This window comes from Brachyistius frenatus, unplaced genomic scaffold (genome assembly GCF_029030835.1).
Source record: "Brachyistius frenatus isolate BFR_SWC_R1_liver_20210118 unplaced genomic scaffold, ASM2903083v1 Contig_153, whole genome shotgun sequence".
Lineage (NCBI taxonomy): Eukaryota > Metazoa > Chordata > Actinopteri > Embiotocidae > Brachyistius > Brachyistius frenatus.
In genome coordinates, this window is record NW_027210752.1 from 765,127 (window position 1) to 787,283 (window position 22,157).

General features: G+C 42.7%; 1 protein-coding gene across 3 annotated transcripts in view; it reads right to left on the reverse strand.

The window, feature by feature from the left end:
• The window catches only part of evlb (Enah/Vasp-like b), a 46,683-nt gene that overhangs the window by 16,022 nt on the left and 8,504 nt on the right, over window positions 1-22,157 (reverse strand). For 2 of the 3 annotated variants that reach the window (XM_069716200.1, XM_069716199.1), the window contains exon 1: window positions 16,542-17,218. The exons of the other annotated variant lie outside the window; for it this stretch is intronic. In XM_069716200.1, coding sequence (XP_069572301.1) covers window positions 16,542-16,636 — 95 coding nt within the window. In that variant the 5' untranslated portion in view covers window positions 16,637-17,218. Of the gene's footprint in view, window positions 1-16,541; window positions 17,219-22,157 lie in introns of those variants that run through there. 3 annotated transcript variants of the gene reach the window in all.

Below are 22,157 nucleotides of genomic sequence, written 5' to 3' on the forward strand. Positions count from 1 at the left end.
CACACACACACACACACTACAAACAGTACTGCCCATTACGAGAGCCCTGCTTCATGACCTTTTTCCATGTGTTCTTACAGAGAAGGGTTGCGCGTTTAATATCTGCAGAGTACAGTAAGCGAAAATCATGGTGCCACTATATGAGAAATAAGGTGGAAAACACCAGGGAGAAACAGAGAAACAATTTTGACTTCCAAATGAGATTAACAAGAAGAGTCCCATCTGTGTCTTTGCCTCCTTGCCAAGCTAAAATTAGTGGATCAGCCCTTAAGGCCAAGTGAAAGAGCTGCGTCAGAGAAGAGAAGGACAGAAAAAAACTGAAAAAGGGAAAATTCTTGGCTTTTAGAGTCTGTGGATGCAGCATATGGTACAGAAAGATAGGAGTGCATCGCACATGAAGAGGATGACATTTAAGGGAAAACCTATTATAAAGGAGAATAGTTTTACATTTAGCTAATTTTCCATTTTGCCAATAGAAGAATTGAAGAGGAACATAGATGAGAAGGTTGATACGAATCTAATGTCTGTAAATGGAGTATGGAGCTGAAGCCTGGAGGTGAATAGCATGATAACTAGGAGCAGGGGGGAACATATAGTTTAGCTCTGTCAAAAGTAAAAAAAAACTGCCACTATTATTGTTAAAGAATAAAATAACAGATAAAATATTGTTGTTTTCTTTTGCCATGGTTCAATGAGTGGTGCATCCAAGAGGTTGATAAATGTTTTATTGTCCAAATATTGGCTCGATTACAATGAACATTAGGCGAATTTCTACCCAAAGTCCCATGATCTTTTAGGGACCACTTTTAAGGTAGGCTACCATTCTTCAGCCAATTGTTGTCTGCCTGTCCACAGACCCACAAAACTGATGTAAATTAGTCCGCTGCATTTAATATCAGTTGGCAAACAAGCTTCTGGGCACATTCTCACCACCAACTGGACAGGGGAGTGGTATACAGTTGATTCCACTGATGTAAGCCAGAAAAAAATACAACCTGGACTTTGTTGTCAGTCAATCTGTTGTATGTTTTATTCTCTAGCTTTAATTTGTGTACAAGTGCAATATACAAAAAACAAACTGGTTTGCAGCTGCAGATTTTTTTTTAATGAAAATGGTGCAAGTACTTAAGTTCCTAAACTTTGGACTACTTTTTGGAAAAGTAAATTAATCTACCCAGAACTTAAATTAGACCCTGATCCCAGTGTTGGAAATGCACGAGGAACTGAGTTCCTTAAAAGGTTCCTGGCATCTGGAGAAAGTTCCTGTGGTGTTAACACGACTTTAATACTGTCAGGAGTCTGGTTTTCCTCCGTTTTGCCCCCGATCACCTCTCCTCCTGTGTCCCCTCAGTCCCCTGTCTGCTTGTTCTGTGTCCTCCTCTCCTCACCTCCCGTGGCCACGCCCCTCACCAGTCCCAGCAGCTGTAGCCACTCACCCCTGATCACCACCTGCAGGTGTGCTGCATCGCCCTGATCACCTCCCCGGACTATATGTACCCTGCCCCTGCACTCCTCTGGTTGTCGGTTCATTTATTAGTCACCCGTCTGTCCTCCGTCCTGTTCCCCGTCCCTGTTCCCGTTCCTCCGGCTTCTGTTCCTCCTGCGGAGCTCCCTGTCGGAGTCACCAGTCGGTGGAGTTGCCCTCCCGACTCGGAGGATTATTGACTCCGTTTCTTCCAGCGGTCCTGCCGGCTGCCCTGCCAGCCGTGTCTCCCCGGACCTGTCGGTTGAGTTGCCCTCCCGACCGGGAAGCAGATTGACGTTGTAGGTACCGCCCTTTGTTTGTTTGTTTGTTTTTGTTGATTGGAATAAAGACTGTATTTTGGAACCGATACCCAAGTCTGTGAGCCTGCATTTGGGTCCTGGTAAACACCACCTCATAACAAATACATTATTGTTCCTGATAGGAAGAGTTCTAATAACTTTGGTGATTACCAGCACAACTATGTTTTTGCTGATCAGCAAATTTTAGCTGCAGGCGAACAAGCCAAACAATGTTGGTAAATATGAACACCTGCCAATGTTAAACATGTTACAGTTGTTGTGAGCGTATTGGCATGCTGACATTTATCTCAAAGTATCACTGTACCTGTTTTCGAGTGTGTTGAGCTGCTAGACTATCAGTAGGCTGTAATTTTAATCAATAAACTTTAGAGGTGTTTGTGTATTTTGAAACTTTAAACAAAGCGAGCTTCTTCCTTTTTTTGTGCTTAGCTAAGGTAATTGCCTCTAGGGTCTCGTGTAAATAGGACAGTATCCCAATAACTACTATTTTAGTAAATTGCAATGCACTGGTATTTGAACTCATTACATGGTGGGGAAAACTCTATTCTGGGATAGAAATGCTTAAAATGCTTTCAAAGCATTCCTTACTGTAGGAATGCTCGCCAAAGGCTGACGCTAGCCCCCAAAAACGTCGAACAAACAGCATCACTTTTATCCATTATGAAGAGAAGTATTCATGAAAAGAAAGCAGCGGGCTCACACCGAGATAAAGGAAACAATATTATCTTTCTTTCACTATAAAGTAAAAAAAAAAAGGACACAACAAAAAAATAGATTCATATGCTGACTGTGTTTCAAGCTGGAGTTATAAATAACTTTCTCCCAGGTTGTCTTACTATCCACACCTACGTTGTCTTCCATTAGTCATTTTCATGTGTACTCGAAATCAGCCCCATTGCACCAGCAGGGCAATGATGTGTTTAATTTATTTTTGTTAACTTGTCGACTCTGTTAATTTTTAAAAAGGAGTTCCAGGCAGCAAGCTGAAAATGGCACCGAAGGCCCAGAAGCATGAATAAATGAGGTTCTTGTGCTAAAAGACCAGGAAAACGGAGGAGACGAGAGAAGGAGATGGAGTGAGAGGGACAAGAGAGAGACGGAGGAGCTGGGAAGGAGCTGAAGCAACAAGAAAACCAGTTTTTCCTGACTGACAGTTATGGGACGTGCGCAGACATGCACACGCATGCAAACACGGGACTGTCGGGCAGATCTGTCCATGTCATGGACATTAAAAAATTAACAATTGCTGCGCAGGACATGAATAAATTAGATGCTTCTGAATTTACCTTGACAGCACATCCTTGTGTGTACACACACACACACACACACACACACACACACACACACACACACACACACACACACACACACACACACACACTTTAAATGCCATCCTCCTTGGTTATACACAACCAGTCCGTGCTACAGTAAATTCAAGCTGACAGCGACAGACAGAAATCTCAGAGCTGCAGAAGAATCCTCTCCTCCAGTCATTGCCACGGAAACGGTCCAATCGCAGAGCACAATGATTGATGCAGGGGAATCATCATATACACGTGTGAAAGGTTCTCGCATTTAAGTCTCACTGGTTGTATTTAGCATTAGAATAACTCTGACTGGACTCTGAAGCCGTTATTTTTAAGTTCCAGGATCAAATATGATTTCATCCCACAATGATTTTGAACAAAGTAACCTTGCAGCGCAGACAATGATGACTACACCCACAGGCAACTGAATGCAACAGGGACATTGTGAGCGACCGCATGCAGGAATAATGCGCGCTGCCACGGTGGAGCTCATGGCTGCAGTTCTTCTCCCAGACAATGTCGATGCTCAACTCAGTGTTTCCGTTCTGCAACAGCTGACAGTGATGCGTTTACTTGGAACTGAGGGGAAAATGTTCAATCTCAGACTACTGAACTCAAACGAGACGGGTAGTAAAGACTTTGAGTTCAGCCCTTTAAGGAAAGCAGACAACTGAATGTTGAAAGCTCAAAATTTGTCCCAAAGTGTCCAGTGGAGCCTGATTTGTAGCTTAAATAACATCATACAATCTGTAGATTGTGGCATCAAACACATCGAGACTGTCTAAGGTCACATTAATGAGGGTCTCTAATGATGAACATATGAATTATGTATTCATAGCCCTGAATTTGCAGGGTTTAAAAGACTAATTATCCCTCAAATACACCCAGGTACTTTTTCTTTTCTTTTTCATCTCATAAAAATGCACATACACTAATAATACTGTACACACTCAGCCCATCCATTAGGCTGCTCTCCTCTGAGTCTCGGGTCATTTTAAGGTTAATGAGATGCTGTTTCACCCAAACTCCTTCCGCTCCATCCTTGGCTTTCTCATCTCGCCTCTCTCGCATGCAAATTCATATTGTTTTTCACTGTTTCAGATGCAAGGCGTGACCGGCATCCACAAGCATCCTGCCACGACCTCACATCACTGCTACAGATGCATCAACCTGCTCGCACCTGGTCCCGTCACATCGGTTCAGTCTAACCGGCAAAGTCACAGCGTTAAGTTCACCTCTCTATTTCTGGTGCCAAACTTCCTGTCTGCTTGCACTACATTCACTCCTCCAGCATCACTCCCCTGATTCGACATGAACAGCACAACCACGAGCTGTCAGAAGAGAGGGATACGCTGCTGACTCAGGAAACACAGGTAGTAAAAGCAAACACATGCAGAGGAAAGAAGAATATTTTAGTAATTAAACGCATTAAAAAAAAACTCTGAAGCATGAAACATAATTAGCACTTTGATCCGCTCTTCTGATGATGAATTGCCAAAACGGAGGGAGGTAGAATTTAAATTTAGCACACTAACTGCTTGGTAACGGCATTTTTGCATAGGAGTATAGAACGGCTTTCTTGCCATTATGTGAATTGGTTTTCAGTCTCAGACAAATAAAGTACTTATCTTCAGCATTTCATTGAAACAGAGTTGATTTATGAACAATTTGCATTCATTTCCTCTGTGTTTCTATGAATCAGGTCCAGCCAGAGGTTGAGTCATTGAAGTCTTGGTAACTATAGCTATCTAGTAATTGTATCCCAGTATTACTGTCAGTCCATTCTCTTTTGAACTGTGCGTGGCTGTGGGGCGTTTGCATGTCAGCCCTCGTTGTGTCTCCGACAGTAATCTGTGCTGTCAGAGGGTCTTGTAAGCATCTCAGTTTCCATCCACACTGCGGCTCGTACAGTACACCACCCTGCAGACATCACAACATCAAAGTTATTGTGCTGCTCCACTTTCAGAGGCCTTGGTGCTCAAGGCAGCGGTGCACTGACAACAAAGAAGGAAACTGCCGAAAATAGCCACATGTAGCTGTATGCAAATCTGTGTGTGCATGCAGTACAGATTCATATCTGAACTCCAGTTTAGGTGTATAAAACAGCAACGGTAGTGAAAACTTAGGTGGTGACTCAAAATCAGGCAGGATCAAAACCAATTTTTAAAGCTGGCTGATGAAAATGAGCAGAAAATAGAAATAAAAATGAAGGTGCAGCCAGTTTTAAAGTGGTTGTTGCTGGCAAGTCAAATTTTATGTTCTTATTCTGTCTGTATGATGCTGAATGGTTAAATGTCTGCCTCTAAAAGGTTAAAGGTTGTTTATTTTAGACAGACAACACACTTACTGATTGCTTTAAGTGATTAATACAGCAGTCTTTAAGCTTTTGTCTGTTGGAAGCAATGATTATGTGAAATCTTTTATCATCCAAACCGTATAGGAACGTATCTTTGGGTTGAAAGTGTTCAGAAAGCTGATTTGAGACCTGATTAGACGTCATAAAGTAAAGACCACAAAAAGAAAATTGTTGTTTTAAAAAAAAAATGTCCCAACCTGTTCAATCCTCAAGCCATGCTCACTCTTTTCACAAAAGTGGAAACGTCATACTTATCTGTGATGCTGTTTCAAACAATCAATGTTTTGGGGTTTTAAACTTAAAATGTGAGCTCAGTTAGATGAAGACTTAAGCTTTAGATTGTTGGTCCCAAAGTGATCCCCAGTAGATTACAGACAACTATAATAAGCAAAGCACTGTTAATGGCTAATGCAGACCTCTGAAATTGTCATTCATGACTCCAATGTTGTTGAGTCACCTCAGTTGTAACAATTTGGAGAAACGAGGAGTTGCACAAAGCAGTTAGCGAACAGCACTGGGGTACCTACAGGGAGCTCCCACTGGTTTGCCAAAACACTTTAATTTCATTTCAAATATTCTATCAAACACCACCAACCACCTGCTTCAAACAAACACATGCAGTTTATGATGACAGAAATAATGTAGTCATTTTTTCAGAAGCCAGCTAAATGCTGATTTTCATCAGTAAAATGTCAGTTTTACTCCTACTCACAGGTAAAGACTATCAAACTTCCTTTGACTGAAAGAAAATAAATTTAAGGGAGCTCCAGAGGTCTCTTAAGTCGGTTAAGAGTAGATCTCAGATGACATGCTTCCGTTTTCTCTTCGATCGTACTGCACAAAAGACATGTTTGAGTTCTCCCTTCTTCCAGCCATGATTGTGTTGTTTCCATCGAAGTGCAAAAATTGCTGCTGCAGTGAAAAATGAGCCCAGAGTGAGTAGAAATATGGCCAGAGAACAAAACGCCCAGAAACTGCTTGCTCAGGGTTAAGAGAGTTAAAAAGGGTGCAAACAAACAACATGAATACAGTATTGATTTTATCTGCAATCACAGTGTGGTACTAAGTTCTGTTTTCCCTCAGTGAAGATTTTCACTCTTAAGCTGGTACATTAGAGCACTCCTACATGCAACTCTTTGAGGTTTGATGAATAAAGGTGCAGAACAAAATCAAGCAAACCGCCTGACACTATTGTCCCTGAATAGAAATCTGTCAGTCGCAGGCTGTCATTAGGAGATCAAAATGGCCTAAACTGATTTGAAGGATTAGCTTCTCCAGTGATGCTGCTGAGGCCAGAACAAGAGGTTAATACACCGTAAACCTCCTCATGATGCAGCACCAACGACAGAGACAGAAAAATCAAAGCACCGTGTGCATTTTAAAGCACAGTATAGAAATGCACTGAAACAGGACGCCTCATAACGCTCTGCACTCTTGATGCGTGACACTACTTGATACAGTCAGTATACGGTGAGTCACTTTGAGTAAGTGTTGTAAAAAGGCACATATGCATATGGTAATTGACTGCGCTCAGTCATCAGTGAAGATGGTTTTCATATCGCATATCAGTCAGCTCGACAGTAAGACGAGACGTGATGCTTCTCATTTGCAAAAACAGCAGTTGTGTTCAGATTGCCTGTTATTACACGCTGCAGCAGCAACCTGCAGTCCAAACGAGCAGCTCCATTATTTCCAGACTGAGGTAGCTGCTTCCAACTGTCCTGGCTAATATATCTGTTGTGGTGGCTCAGCAGACTCTTTCCCATCTCTCCTGCCAACTTTTTAGGCAGATGTTAGTACATAAAGTCCATTTCAGGTGAATGAAAAGATGGGAAAATCTACAGTTATTCATTTGTCCATTACTGTTGCAGAGTCACAATACTGGATCAGTGCGTAGGTTTTTAAAGTTTTTTTTTTTTTGTATTTGTGGTTGAGTAGCAAAGAAAGAGGAGGACAGATTACAGAAACTGTCTTTGTGTCCCGCAGCCAGCTGCTTGGAGGCAACAGCCAAATCCCGAGAGTAAGCTGGCAGAACAATCGTCACCACAAATTGTTTGTGTTTTTGCCTGACTCCTTTATAAAATGCTCTCTGTTTGCCTCGGCGGGAGGAGAATGATGCAGAGTCCTCTGCCAGAAGTGGCCAAAAACGGTGCACAATGGAACTTGTAAGAAAACAAAGTGTTTCTGCACATGTGAGCACGAAGTGCATGAAACATCAAAGCTGCATAAGGCGGAAAGAACAGCTGACAGCTTAAAGATTTATATGTTTGCCAGGGCAAAGCTACATTAGCAATGAGACTGAGCCTGAACTAAACCTCAGCTTTCATAGAAAATGGGATAAACGGTGTTAAACCGTCACTGCATTCCAAGCTCTGGGGCCAGTTCGCATAATGAGGAGCCACTTTAGTTAACTGACATTAATTTCTGTGCCTACACGAATCTCAACAAATGCTCATCTTCGGGGAAGATGCACAACCGCTGGCAGAGACAGTTTGTCCCAGTTGCTGCTGCAGCCACGGTAAAACTAGAGGCCGCGCTGTTGGATGTCAGCCATGTTTGCTATGCAAAAAAAAGTTCAAACAGTTTGTTCTCCTCAAACTTTGTGAGGTAATCAAACATGCATTTATTCTCCGAGCATGAAAAACTCTGCAGACTTCAATCAAAACAGGCAACAACCTTCACAGCAAGAATTGTTATAAATAGAGCTAGCGATTCCTAAAATGTTGAACTATTGGTTATGTTTTGACAAACCATTTTTGTTTCAAACATAAACATCACTTTAAGATAACACAGTTATGTAAAATTGTTTAATCTGCTTTGCCTATAGCTAAATTTAGCTATTGAGATAACTAGCTTGCCAAGAGACTTTTAACTCAGCTGCTTGTCATTTTTAAGAATCACCAACTCCACCTTTAAATGTTCAACGTTTTTCCAGGAAATGACGGCGGGAATATGATGATCTGCTGCAAACATAACTGCAGAAAACTTTATCATGTTGGAACATTAATCATAATCGTCAGGGTGTGACGGTAATTAGATTGTGGAGTTTATGTGGTGTTAATCTTAAACAAATCAGGGTCAACTGAGACTCAGCAGGACACATTCAAAGTATAAAAATGGGCATAAACATAAAAAAGAAATAGTATTATATTCGCCCTAAAATGAAAATGGTATATTATCATTTGTCTCTATTTATAAATTGTATCTCGGTAGCAGAGTCATAGAGCTGAATCATCACGGTGGAGGTAAATAGAAAAAACATCATGTCACAGTAGAAAAATATCTCTAATGTTATTTTGTTTACGTGATCATGTGTTACACCCATAGTGGTACAAATTGCCTGAATAGCTTTAGAAAAAAAAACATGAAATAAAGACTAAATTTAGTTTCTGCTCCAATAGAAATCTTTATATACAGTTTGATTTTAAAGAATACTTTAAAAATGGCCTGATGCTTCCTTAAAAGTACCTGCAAGTGAAATTCTTGTGTGGCTCTTCTACTTTCCAATAGAATACCTTTAATTTATGTAAGGGGGGAGCTGATGAATAAGAGCAGCATCACACTGCGAGTACATGCTTCTGTCCCTTGGTATTCATCACTGCATATTTATGTGTGGAAGCATGGTTCTGCATACATCTGTGAAAAATGGGCGAAAAGGAAGTAAACTGTCAGGCTGGTTTGAAGGCCAGTTACATAAGCAGCTTGCTTGCTGACGTATTTGAGGTTTTGGTGGTGGTGGAAAAAAGTGAAGCAAGGAGAGTAAAACAGGAGACTCGCAAGAGAGAAAAATGGACCTGAGACAACAGACTTTCAAACAGCCTGCCGGCTCTAATACAAACAGTTATAAAACAAACCAAATTGCTCGACATGCCAAGGAAAAGTCTAAAAATAACTAGCGTTGGCTTAACCGAGTTACAATTTGGAAAATTACTGTGTAAATCTGATAGTTAAGCACAGAAATATATTGTGATTCTTCACAAGGAGAGAAGATGGCCATCAGACTGACGGTCCATGAGCCACGGTTCATGGAATAGTTGCGGCGTGTGACTCAGTAATATTCATTATTGTTGGACATGACGTGGCATATTAGAACCAAAATAGAGCAGCGGTTTTTAAACTTCATCTCTGAGGACTCAGAGTTTTAAATTATCTCGCTCCCGCTCTGGCCCAATTTTTGCAGGCTATTGTGCAAGCTAATCTAATAAACTGTGCACTGCTTTAGACCACTGACACACATACAGGGACAAAGCAATAAAAGAAACATGCCAGTATTTATTTCTTTTGAATTTTTTAACCCTTATATTACCAAGTCTTATCCCAGCACAGAGGGAGAAGGTGGGAAAAAAAGCAATCATAAAACTCATGTAATTTTTTGATCCTGTATACCTCCATGTGATGTGAAGTCTGATACAAAAGTTAGTCAAAAGCATTCTGCCATGTGGATCTGAGTGTGTGTGTGTGTGCGCTTAATTATATCCAGCTTGTGTGTATCTGAGTGCATGTCAGAGCCTTGAGACCCTGCAGAGAAGACACACACACACACACACACACACACACACACTCTCCCGGACTCCAGTACTGACTGCTGAGACCACGCAAGAGCACGCTAATCTGTTGGCATGACAACTGGAGTGGAATATTCACTTGGCCTAGAAAATATGGCTGTAAAGAAAAGATGAATGAGCAGCGAGATATGAATAAAAACAGCAACATAAGCCTTAAGACAGGGAGATCTTTAATTACGGACCCGGGTGTCTTTGGAACGGTACTACACAACGTATTGTCTCTCACGGTGAGATCCTCAAATAACTATCTCACAATTCTGCAACTGCATTGGCACGTTATATGTACTGCTATGAAATATTGTATGAGTTTTAGCTGCTGTCCCTAAAAGGCAGTCAATACAGACTGTGCAGACCGTAAACATTATCATGCTATCTATTGTGTCTATTGTATATGTTTCCTTGCTTTGGAGGATTTGTTGTCCTCTTTTCAAACGCTCATAAAGCCCTACGCGCCTCTGACAGTCCACAGCTGACAGCCAAAAGGAAAACCGCAGCACGTTCTGGTGCCATGAAACAGGTCTGAATTTATGGTTTAATTCCAGCTGAAAGCCTGTGAAGAGAGAGCAAAGATGAGGTTTCTTTTACTGGCGCTCTGCATGATCGCCTAAAGCATTTAAGAGTTTCCTTACCCCTGAGAGCTAATGTTGAGCCACTGCAAAAGCAGCGGGGAAGGGTGTTGGGCAGGGCAGAATCAGGAGGTTTAATTGGAGATCAGGTACTTTCAGCTTTTATGTTTGGCCAACTCCTGCAGGCATTATTAAGTCTGATGGATGACAAACTCTCGCCTTGGTATTAACATACAGCTTAAGTGGCGTGTTGGTGGTTCAAAGGGGGATGTTTTCATTGCTGACTGTTGCTTTAAAAACTTGTAAAAGCACACTGTCTTGTCAACAAAACTATTGTCTGGCACACTCCAATTACTGAGCTAAAACGCCAGGTGGGACAATAGGAATTAAATCAAAGACCGTCTGACCCTGCTTGGCTTAGAGAGACAGAAGAGAGTGGAAAATAACAGAGACTCAGCGACGGGGGATTTAGTCTTCGGATGGTCCTTTATGTCTCTGCAAAGACGGCCAAATCCTCTGACATAACAGAAGCATCGGCAGAGACAACACATGGTCAATAGATCCCTGATGAGTTGACTGCAGCCCTCAACAAACATGTTAATCTGCTGCGAACTCAGTTCAACCTGACACACAGCTGAGACTTGATGAAGTGCATGCAGATGACATTAGAAACCTGCAGGTACATGAAGGTCAACTCAATGGAAAGTAAACATTTTGGGGGGGAAATTATCATAGCATTACCATTGCTTTTATGCAGAAAGTTGGATGAGAAGATTGGTATCACCGTCACCTGCCAGCACCTCCAAAGTAGCCAATTATTGAGCCTCAGAGAGGCTTTTAGAAAGAAAGTCTTTGGAAAGAATCAAACTAGCTGTTTCCAATCTTTATGCTATGCAGATTGCCTGCTGCAAAAAATAAAAACGTCCAAAAATGTCAAAATACTCCTTTACCGGTCCCATATTTGACACTTTTTTTTGTGTTTTATTTAGAGTCTTGATATCCATAAGAGGATAAACCTGTGGTTTCTAAAACGTTTAAAAAAAAAAGTTGTTTAATGAAGGCGCAGACATATGACATGAGTGGGACTTTGTGACATCACAAATGAACTTAACACTAGCTGTGTGCAGTTTTCCTCGTATTTATATAGCACCAAAACCCTCTTTATAATCAAAAGATGTATGTAAATCTGAATTTAAACGATAAGGGACCTTTAAAACAACAGTTAATTTATGTTTTAGGTGATGCCTTAAAGGCTTCAGCCAGAAACCAGACATTCCTGTCTACTTTGCTGTTTGTGGGAATCGTGATCTCGGCTTAATGAGCATTTGCTGGAATGTTTAATACCACGTCTGGAGCCTCTGGCTGTCCTCCTTTCTATCTGACTGGAAGCCATGTGCTACTGTAAACATATTAGAGGAGTCAAACTTCCACTCGTGAGTGTGTGCATGCATTTTTGGAGGTTAGTCAATCTCCCCAATTAACCCAGGCAAGAACCAGTGAATCAAATGGATGAACTGAGGCACTCAGACCTCATGCTGAGAGGAGAGAGAGTGGAAACAAGCAAAAATATGAGGAGGAAAAAAAAAACCAGGGGGACAGAGAGAGACAGTGAAGATAGAGGAGGAAGATGGAAGAAGAGAAAAAGAAATTAAGACAGAGACAGAATGATCGAGGAGGCAGAGAGATACAGGAGATAGGAGTACAGAAGAGAGCGGGGGTTGGCTTTTAAAAATGCATGCTTCTCCATTTGGCAGAGGGGAGAAATTTCCCAGCAGAGAGGACACGGTAGGTGAGAGCACGGCTGGAGCACAAACACTCGGATTGTCTAAAAGAAACACTTTCCTCTGCCTCGAAGAAGACGGTTAAAAAAAAAGGAAGGAGCGTGGGGAAGGAGAAAAGGACGTGGTGGAAATGCCCTGAGGCTGAGCTCCCTCTCCTCCATGATGCCATTTAACTGCTGCCACTTACTGTGAAGCCTCACACACACACACACACACACACACACACACACACACACACACACACACACACACGAACAAGCAAACACACACACACACACACACACGTTTACACATGATCCGTTTTACAGTTCAGCAATTGCTGAAGGCCATTAGGTTAAGTGCTCTCCATTGCTCCCGACTACAATAGAACCTGATATAACCGACACTCACCGGCATCTGTAATTGTCTGACTCATCCTCCTTTGATAAATACACAGTTCAATAGCAGACGCGCAGTCCTTACTATTTGTGCCGCAAGTTATCAGTCAGTGGATTCGATGACCCATGCAGAATATTTCACAGATTTCCAGCAGGGCTTTCTTATGTTCGACATACATGTGTGGTTATAACCTCCATCTCTAATCTGTCAGACCGCAGCACATTGAGGGAGTAATGCAGACATTTGGTCTCCTCTGGGAATCCTGAAAAACAGAAAGCCTCTCCATCATCCAAGACATAATCCTCAAGCAATAACTTACATTACAGCAGCTCTTGGATTTAAGTCAAAAGCTTTCCAGCTGAATGAAGCGAGTGAGCATAAAGGGAGAATCGGCCAAGACAACTACAATCCTGACTTTAAGAGTTAAAGTCAGAAAATCCAAAAGATATTGCAATTTAATTAGACATTTCAAACTTGGAGGAAAAGGCAGTGAACGTCCTGTCACATCTTTCCTTTCGTTCTTTTGTCGAGGGAGGTTGATGAAAAAAATGACCTTTAAAATTCTAGCCGAGTTGTGGGAACCTGACACTCACCTGAGAACTCCTTCCTCTGACAGACACTTCCTCAAATTGACAAATCAAACACACCATTTTCACAGCAGACATCTCTGGCATGTCACTGCAGATGCTGCACAGGTGTAAATGATAACATTACTGACTGCTCTCAGTTTAGCCATCATTATCTTAGGCCTTCATTGAGAATCATTCGCAGTCTTTCGAACCTACTGGGCGTAGACCTTGGCTAAATTTCAACCAATCAACGTGCGCCAAAACTGACACTCTGCCCTCACTGCAACTACCGTTCTTCTGCACTGTTTTGTTTTCAGTCACCGAGAGTGTTCAACTTTGGGCTCGTCACAGTCACTTTTTACCCAGCTGTCCAATCACAGTGAAGGAGGGGCGGGACAAATGCACACAACCGCCGACACGGGTCACTGATTGGTCCGCCCTGCAGAATGGCTGAGCGATCGCTAACTCGAGCAGCGAATCCAGACTAAAATCTCGGTGAAGAAAACCGAAGCTGTGAGCAATAGTCTGGTGCAGTCAGGCTATATCACACCTGGAAGGAAAGAAAGGCTAATGGTTGGTGGCTGATGAAAAATAGCTCGCTGCAGCAAAGCTTTTGTCAATGTTAACAGTGGATGAGCTTAAAGTAGCTAACGGGGTAAGTATATTGAAATGTACTGGCAGAATTCAGAATGTAATATTTAAAATAAAAAAGCCACTTCTCTCGCTGACAAGTAGCTAATTTCAAGCCGGACATCAAAAACTAAAACTATAAAATAATTGTTTTGATGAATATCATTACGCTGGATCCTGAAGATAAAAAACAAAAAACAAAACAATAGACACATAGACACAATCACAACACATTACCAAGAAGGGCGAGCCTGTAGCTGGAGGAGGCAGTGAAGCAGAAGGTCTCTTGCTCTCTTTATGTAATGTGTGTGTATTTCTATGCATACATGTACTGTATGTGTGCTCTTATGGATTGGCCAGCGCTGGTTGCCATGGTTATCTGGCTATACTGTGGCTACCTCTTGTCACCCTGGAGCCCAGGACTGGTGTAAATATCCCAGCATCCCTCACAAAGGTTTTTCGAGGGCGTATGCCACACCAAAACTCCATCAAAAACCATGTTCATAACAACCTTTTTTTTTTTATTTAAAAAAAAATTTTTTAACAACACCGGCTTCTCCTTCTAATATTACCTCCATCTGTGTGCTTCACGTTTACAATCCACTCCTTCACCCTTTTGCTTAGCTTAGCTTTTCTCACCATCCCCCCCATCTCTCCCGTGGTCTCTTCTTTTCTCTCCCTCTCATTTCCCTCCCCTCCCTCTCCGTTCCTCTCTGTCTCTCTTGATTTCTCATTTTTCTATCTCCTATCTCGCTACTTCTTCTTGTTCTTCTTCTTCCCTCTCACTCGGCTCTAATGAGCTCGCCTTGTTAATAATACAGTTCATGACGCTGCTCTGTAAAGCTGTCCAGTTCCCATTTAATCTGCTGAAACTCCGATCCTACCGTTTATGCACAAACTTCAACATCAGACAAAAATATGAATGGAAGTGATTACTGTGCACAGAAACTGGTGTAGCAGTCTGTTTGCTGAGCTTTAAAATCTCTAAGTGCATATTCATTGCATAAAATCTGATTTGCGAAACATTAATATTACTTAGGGGCTTCAATTGGTTTTGTGAAAACAAATCGCACTTTAAACCTCTGTAATCTCCGCAAATGAACACAGCGTGGGTTTGTGTGTATGTTTGTGTGTGTGCCTCCCTTGTGCGTCCCTCTCGCAGCGAAGAGGTGTGAGGCAGAGCCAGAAATGTGCGAGACCTTGTTCTTTTTTTTTTTATTATTAAGGCTTCAGTCTACATATGGACATCAAACGCTGATATTTGCTGACATTTCCTGACGTTTGCTGATGTTGACGTTTCCCAGAAGGTCACTGAGGTGAGACGACAGTAGATCTAACCTGTTTTATTGTTAATTAGGCTTAAAACACTGTGAATAACACTTCTGGACAAAAAGTGGAACACTAACCTGGACAAAGGCGGCAACTATGACATGTACGGTATCACATTAAGGTTAAATAAATAGGATTAATGATATCATGTCCAAGGAAAACTTCATTTGAGTGGGTGAAACTCTATTGCTGTTATCCCCTTCTTCTGTACTCTGTAAATATTTGGTAGACATACTCTCACTTTGCTCTTTTCTTTCCTCCTCTTCCTCCCACTGTGAATACCCTCAGACTCCCGTGGCGCCGTCAGGGAGATCGGCCAGGTCGTGATAGTGACACGATGTAGCCCCATAAAGCTCCACCAGCCTGGAGGCCTGGCCAAACTAAAAGCTGCTTAGTGGGGCAAAACTCTGGCTGAGTCCCTTAAAGCTGCACTAATCAGAGCTGTTAGAGAAGGAATCGTCATATGTATCGCACACGAGATTACAAGGAGGTCTCAAGCTGCAAATGCAAATTTGATGGCTGGATGGTGATAGATACAAGGACAGATGGTTAAATATATAATGTATACTTTCTGGAAGAGAAAACCTGACCTTTTTCCTCTTTTCATGGATGTCACAAAGCATGAGGTCTGAGTTTGTGCACGCCTGAATGCAACAGCTCCATCCAGCACAATTACACCTCGCCAAACAAAGAGCAGGGAAGCTGTTGCATATCTGAGCATGCGCTCTGCAACCATGACGGCAGGCGTCGGCTGTGGATGCAACAAGCCACCCTGAGCACTTCCAGTACTGAGTGGCAAAAAGAGAGAGAGAGGCGCAAACACAGAGAACAAAAGAGCCACGGAGGCACCCAATAAGACGGCTACAGAAACCCTGGAGGGCAAATATAACACAACTGTGGCACTGTCAGTGCCTCTGTCCAAACTTGGCAAGCTTACTTATAGGCCATCAATACACTCTGCTTCTCCCAGGAGCCTCACACTTTTTTTGCACAGCTAGCTGACACATTAGCATGCACCCCCATCCCCCTGCAAAGGCAATCAGCCACTCACAGTAGCACTCATCATTACACAGAATCGCTTCATATGCATCAGCAGCTGGGATCTGTTGGAAAACACAATCATGATGCTGTAGCTACAAATTTTGTGGGTCTAAAAGGCAACTGAGAGAGACAAAGGCAAACAGAGTTATCAGAACTGGGTGACTCCATCATTCACCAATGAGTGATTGATTTCTCAGTTCTTGATGGACACCTTTCCCTGCTCTGGAAACTTACCTGACTTTGAACTCAGTGATCTGTGGCTGTGCTCCCGGTTCAGCACAGTAGATCTGGGGGAAGTAAAATCGGTGCGACTGAAGGTTGATGTCCATGGTGTCCACGCACAGCAGGTACACAGGTCAGCCCTGCTCTGCAACTCCGAAAATTGGAAACAAAAGGTCCGTATTTGTTGCTTCAGTTGCTTTTTTCCCCCCTTTGTCTGTCCTGAATGTTGTCGCTGACACTTCCGCTAAAGGTCGGAGTTCAACGCATCCCAGTCACCTTCTCCCCCGAACGGTCGCAGGGCTACTGAACGCTACCGGCACAGAGGCATCCCCCTCCTCTTCATCTCAATCACCTCTGCAGCCCGGCACCGAACAGGCACACTAACCTATTTTCCCACAAAAAGCCACTGTACACTCAGCAGCTGTGAGCACAAGAACAAAGATGACTCCAGGAAAAGATGCTGCCTCCCAACGAATCAAGAGAGAAAGAAAAAAAGGTCCTGGATTTCAGTCACCAAGTCATCCTTTAGCTGGTAGAGAATCCAAATTAGGGGGGAAAAAAATGAAGAAGGAATTTGATCTGTAGGTAAAAGAAAGGCTTAAAAATATGATGGCACTTCTCAGCCACATACAGAGAGGACTGAATGGGAGATGAGAGTCCTTTGGTTTTTACGCTTCAGAGACAGAGGAAAGGCTGGGTGGGAGAGAGAGAGAGAGAGAGAGAGATGGAGAAAGAGAGAGATTCCCGGTGCTATGAGGCGTTGCCCTCGCGATGCCTCTCCTCTCTGTGTCTCATTGGATTACCACCTCCCTCTCCATACCCCCCTCCTCCCTCCTCCTGCCTCCATCCCTCCCATTCTCCCCTCCCAGCTGTGACAAGAGCGATGGGCTGCCAGCCCCGGAGGCTGCTGGTCCTGCCCCTCCTCCTTCTCCTCCTCACCCCTCTCCCCCTCCATCCCTCCAGCTCTCCTCTCCCGGCTGGCTGGATTGGCCAAGGCGAGGATGCGTAAGTCCGCATGGGGAAAGGGAGCAGAGGCGAAGAGGAGGAGCAACAGATTTTAATTCAGCTGATGGCTCCCATCTTTTTCTAGCATATGATTTGAGATGGCATGCCGGGCTTTGGTGGAGTTGCAACACACAAAACAAGCACACACATCAGAGTGTATGCTGATCTGACAGCGAATACTGAATGTTCATTAATGGAAAGGGACACACATGGAGAGAGTAGGAGAGCGAAATCTTTCGATGAATATAAACCACTGCCATTTAAAAGCATGTTACATACAGTGGTGTGAAAAAGTGTTTGCCTCCTTCCTGATTTCTTTTTTTTTTTTTGCATGTTTGTCACACTTAAATGTTTCAGATCATCAAATAAATTTAAATATTAGTAAAAGATAACACAAGTAAACACAAAATGCAGTTTTTAAATGAAGGTTTTTATTACTAAGGGAGAAAAAAAATCCAAACCCACATGGCCCTGTGTGAAAAAGTGTTTGCCCCCTAAACCTAATAACTGGTTGGGCCACCCTTAGCAGCAACAACTGCAATCAAGCATTTGCGATAACTTGCAATGAGTCTTTTATAGCTGTGGAGGAATTTTGGCCCACTCATCTTTGCAGAGTTGTTGTAATTCAGCCACATTGGAGGGTTTTCCAGCACGAACCGCCTTTTTAAGGTCATGCCACAGCATCTCAATAGGATTCAGGTCAGGACTTTGACGAGGCCACTCCAAAGTCTTCATTTTGTTTTTCTTCAGCCATTCAGAGCTGGACTTGCTGGTGTGTTTTGGATCATTGTCCTGCTGCAGAACCCAAGTTGGCTTCAGCTTGAGGTCACGAACAGATGGCCGGACATTCTCCTTCAGGATTTTTTTGGTAGACAGTAGAATTCATGGTTCCATTTATCACAGCAAGTCTTCCAGGTCCTGAAGCAGCAAAACAGCCCCAGACCATCACACTACCACCACCATATTTTACTGTTGGTATGATGTTCTTTTTCTGAAATGCGGTGTTACTTTTACGCCAGATGTAATGGGACACACACCTTCCAAAAAGTTCAACTTTGGTCTCGTCAGTCCACAGAGTATTTTCCCAAAAGTCTTGGGGATCATCAAGATGTTTTCTGGCAAAAATGAGACGAGCCTTAATGTTCTTTTTGCTCAGCGGTGGTTTTGGTCTTGGAACTCTGCCATGCGGGCCATTTTTGCCCAGTCTCTTTCTTATGGTGGAGTCATGAACACTGACCTTAATTGAGGCAAGTGAGGCCTGCAGTTCTTTGGATGTTGTTGTGGGGTCTTTTGTGACCTCTCGGATGAGTCGTCGCTGCGCTCTTGGGGTAATTTTGGTCGGCCGGCCACTTCTGGGAAGGTTCACCACTGTTTCATGTTTTGGCCATTTGTGGATAATGGCTCTCACTGTGGTTCGCTGGAGTCCCAAAGCTTTAGAAATGGCTTTATAACCTTTTCCAAATTGATAGATCTGAATTACTTTCTTTCTCATTTGTTCCTGAATTTCTTTGGATCTTAGCATGATGTCTAGCTTTTGAGGATCTTTTGGTCTACTTCACTTTGTCAGGCAGGTCCTATTTAAGTGATTTCTTGATTGAGAACAGGTATGGCAGTAATCAGGCCTGGGTGTGGCTAGAGAAATTGAACTCAGGTGTGATAAACCACAGTTATGTTTTAACAGGAGGGGGCAAACACTTTTTCACACAGGGCCATGTGGGTTTGGATTTTTTTTTCTCCCTTAATAATAAAAACCTTCATTTAAAAACTGCATTTTGTGTTTACTTGTGTTATCTTTGACTAATATTTAAATTTGTTTGATGATCTGAAACATTTAAGTGTGACAGACATGGAAAAAAATTGGAAATCAGGAAGACGGCAAACACTTTTTCACACCACTGTAGATCTCAGGAAGCTTTTATATGTACACAAGCTGTAAACCTAAATGAAATCAATAGTCCATCAACAGAATATAGGTCAAAATCTGCATAAGAAAACAATAAGCAACCAAATTTGAGCACACACTGACCAAGATTTGCTCCTTAGATATTCTGTGCTCCATCCATCCAGATGCATATAGATTATAAGTGATGTACAGTAAGTGGTGTGCGGCCATAACACTAATCTCGTGGTTGGGTTTAACATCGCAGCAGTTTGTCAATAAATCCCTCCCATATTTACTGACATCTGACAACCCAGGAATAATAGAGTCACCCGTGCGGTCCCTTTCTAGTACAGCTCAACTGGCTCACATCACCCACATCTGTCCCACTGTGTTTTGCCAGCGGGCAATTTCATTGATTGGACTGGCTACAGAACTGTTGGATGACATGGTTTGCTCTGTAATCAGAGTGGACGGTAGTTGACATCGCAGTTTAGAGCAGTTTACTCGCCTGCTGACAAGGGTGTTCGGCCGCAAACATTCAAGCAAATAAAATGTGGTCCTCGTCCGTTTAATATCTGTGTGATGTTAACTTCTTATATTGACGAACCTCAGGAAAACATATTTACCTCCAGTTAGATGCAAATGTCTGCTTGCAATGTGTTGCATCATGCAGCCGTCTCACAGAAATGAAGCAATGTTGCGGCACCAAACTCTAATGAATACAGACTTAAAGGAGTATTCCAGAGATTTACCTGTGTTCTTTCACAACGGTAGGACGGCTGAAAGAGTCTGTCTTCCCCCAACAAACAAATCCATAGGGTTTTTGTGCTAGCTGCTTATTACACCCGTAGTTATGTTTCACTGTGACAGCACCCTCTAGTGTACTTAGTAATTTACTGACGGAAGCGAAGTGATATAGTTATGGAGCCTTAGAGTGGCCTTTAAGGAGGAGGTTGGGGAGGATGAGTCGGTCAAGCAAACATTGGAGTTCAACATGGGAGGCTGTTGTTCGTTGGCCAAACCAAAAGTGAATGTGTCCTTCACTCATAACTGTTGTGTAACTGTAAATGCATCTTTATTAACAAAGCTCATTTATTTGAACACAAATCAATAAAGGACTATCTATTCCCAATTGAATTGCAGCACACCATGTGCACCAGTATGTTTTCACTGACTTTGAAACAGACTGAAGCAGCACACCTGACAACATTTATATTAAAGCAAATACAAAGGCAGTGAAAGACTGATTGCTGGCTGAGTAGTGTCATTTATCTTTCTCTACGTGAAGCTAAGCACTTGTTCACGATCATATTCTAGTTGTCGCAGTGGACATCTCCATCTGGACAGTGGAGAAACTGTGACAGTGAGCAGCAAACACAGGAGAAACTGAGAGAGAAAACAAAACATGCAGCAGAAAAACAGATCAGGATTCACAGATGGGAAAGGTCATGGAAATGATCCTACAATAAACAACAGATGACAAGAAGGTCGAGTGAAAATAAATAAATAGGTGGAATGTGGGGAGGGCACAGGAGTAGACAGATGGACGGACATGTAGAGAGTTAAATACCTGGGAGACAGAGAGAGAGAGAGAGAGAGAGAGAGAGAGAGAGAGAGAGAGAGAGAGAGAAGAGAGAGGGAGGGAGAGAGGGATAAAGCCAGGGGGAGGGCAATAATGTGGGGGGAGGGAGGAGGAGAGAGCAAAAGATGGAGAGCAAAAAGAGGAGAGGCAGAACAGGAACAGGAAGGGTAAAAGAACATCCAGCCATCCCCATCCCCCATCTCTCTCTCTCTCCATCTCTCTCCCTCACCCTCTCCATCTCCATCTCCATCTCAGGTTGGACCCCTGCAGCAGATTGTACTCTAATACTAAACTACACAACTCTGCTTTTGCTGAGTACATGTGTGTAAGTGTGTGTGTGAGAGAGAGAGAGAGAGAGAGAGAGAGAGAGAGAGAGAGCAGCCAAGTCCAAGTGCAACTGCAATCCGGCTATTAGCATACAGCAGGAGGGATGGCCTTCTGTCTGACACACAGCATGACTGTGTGCATCTGTGTGTGTGTTAAAGAGAGAGAGAGAGAGAGAGAGAGAGAGAGAGAGAGAGAGAAAGAGAGAGAGAGAGAGTGTGAGAGAGAGAGGCTCAGAAGAGAGGAGTGTGACAGCTTTGGGGGAGAAAATGTGTGAATCACAGCAAAGCTGGAAACAGAAAAATGCTGCTGCGGGATGGACAAAAGGAGGTAGATGACAGACTTGAGTGTGTTTAGTCACGTGAAACCGACAGTGTTTTGTGGGAAGATAACCACACACACTCCTGTTGCTGTCACTCAAAACATACACTTTAAGGAGCTCTGTTGCCTCTGATTGAACGCAGAAAATATTCAGTCCCCCTTTGCATTTTACACATTGTTCTGCTGTAGGCTTAATCTTAAATGGATACAACCGTGCGCAATAATCTAAAATCAATAACTGCAATAAAATCATGAACAAGTGAAAACATTTCCTTAATTTGTTACAAATTTATTAGAAATAAAAACCTGAAATCTCCTATTTAATGGTACATCCCGTTTGCTTAACTGATCTACGTGATGTGTCCACTGGAGCCCACCTGTCGCAAAACAAAATGACTGGACATATGTACCTCTGTATATAAAGATCCAATTCACACTACATTTCAGGACCAAAAAAACGAGCCTTGAAGCCCAAGAAACTCTCTGTAGACCTCAGTGATAAAAGTGTAGTAAG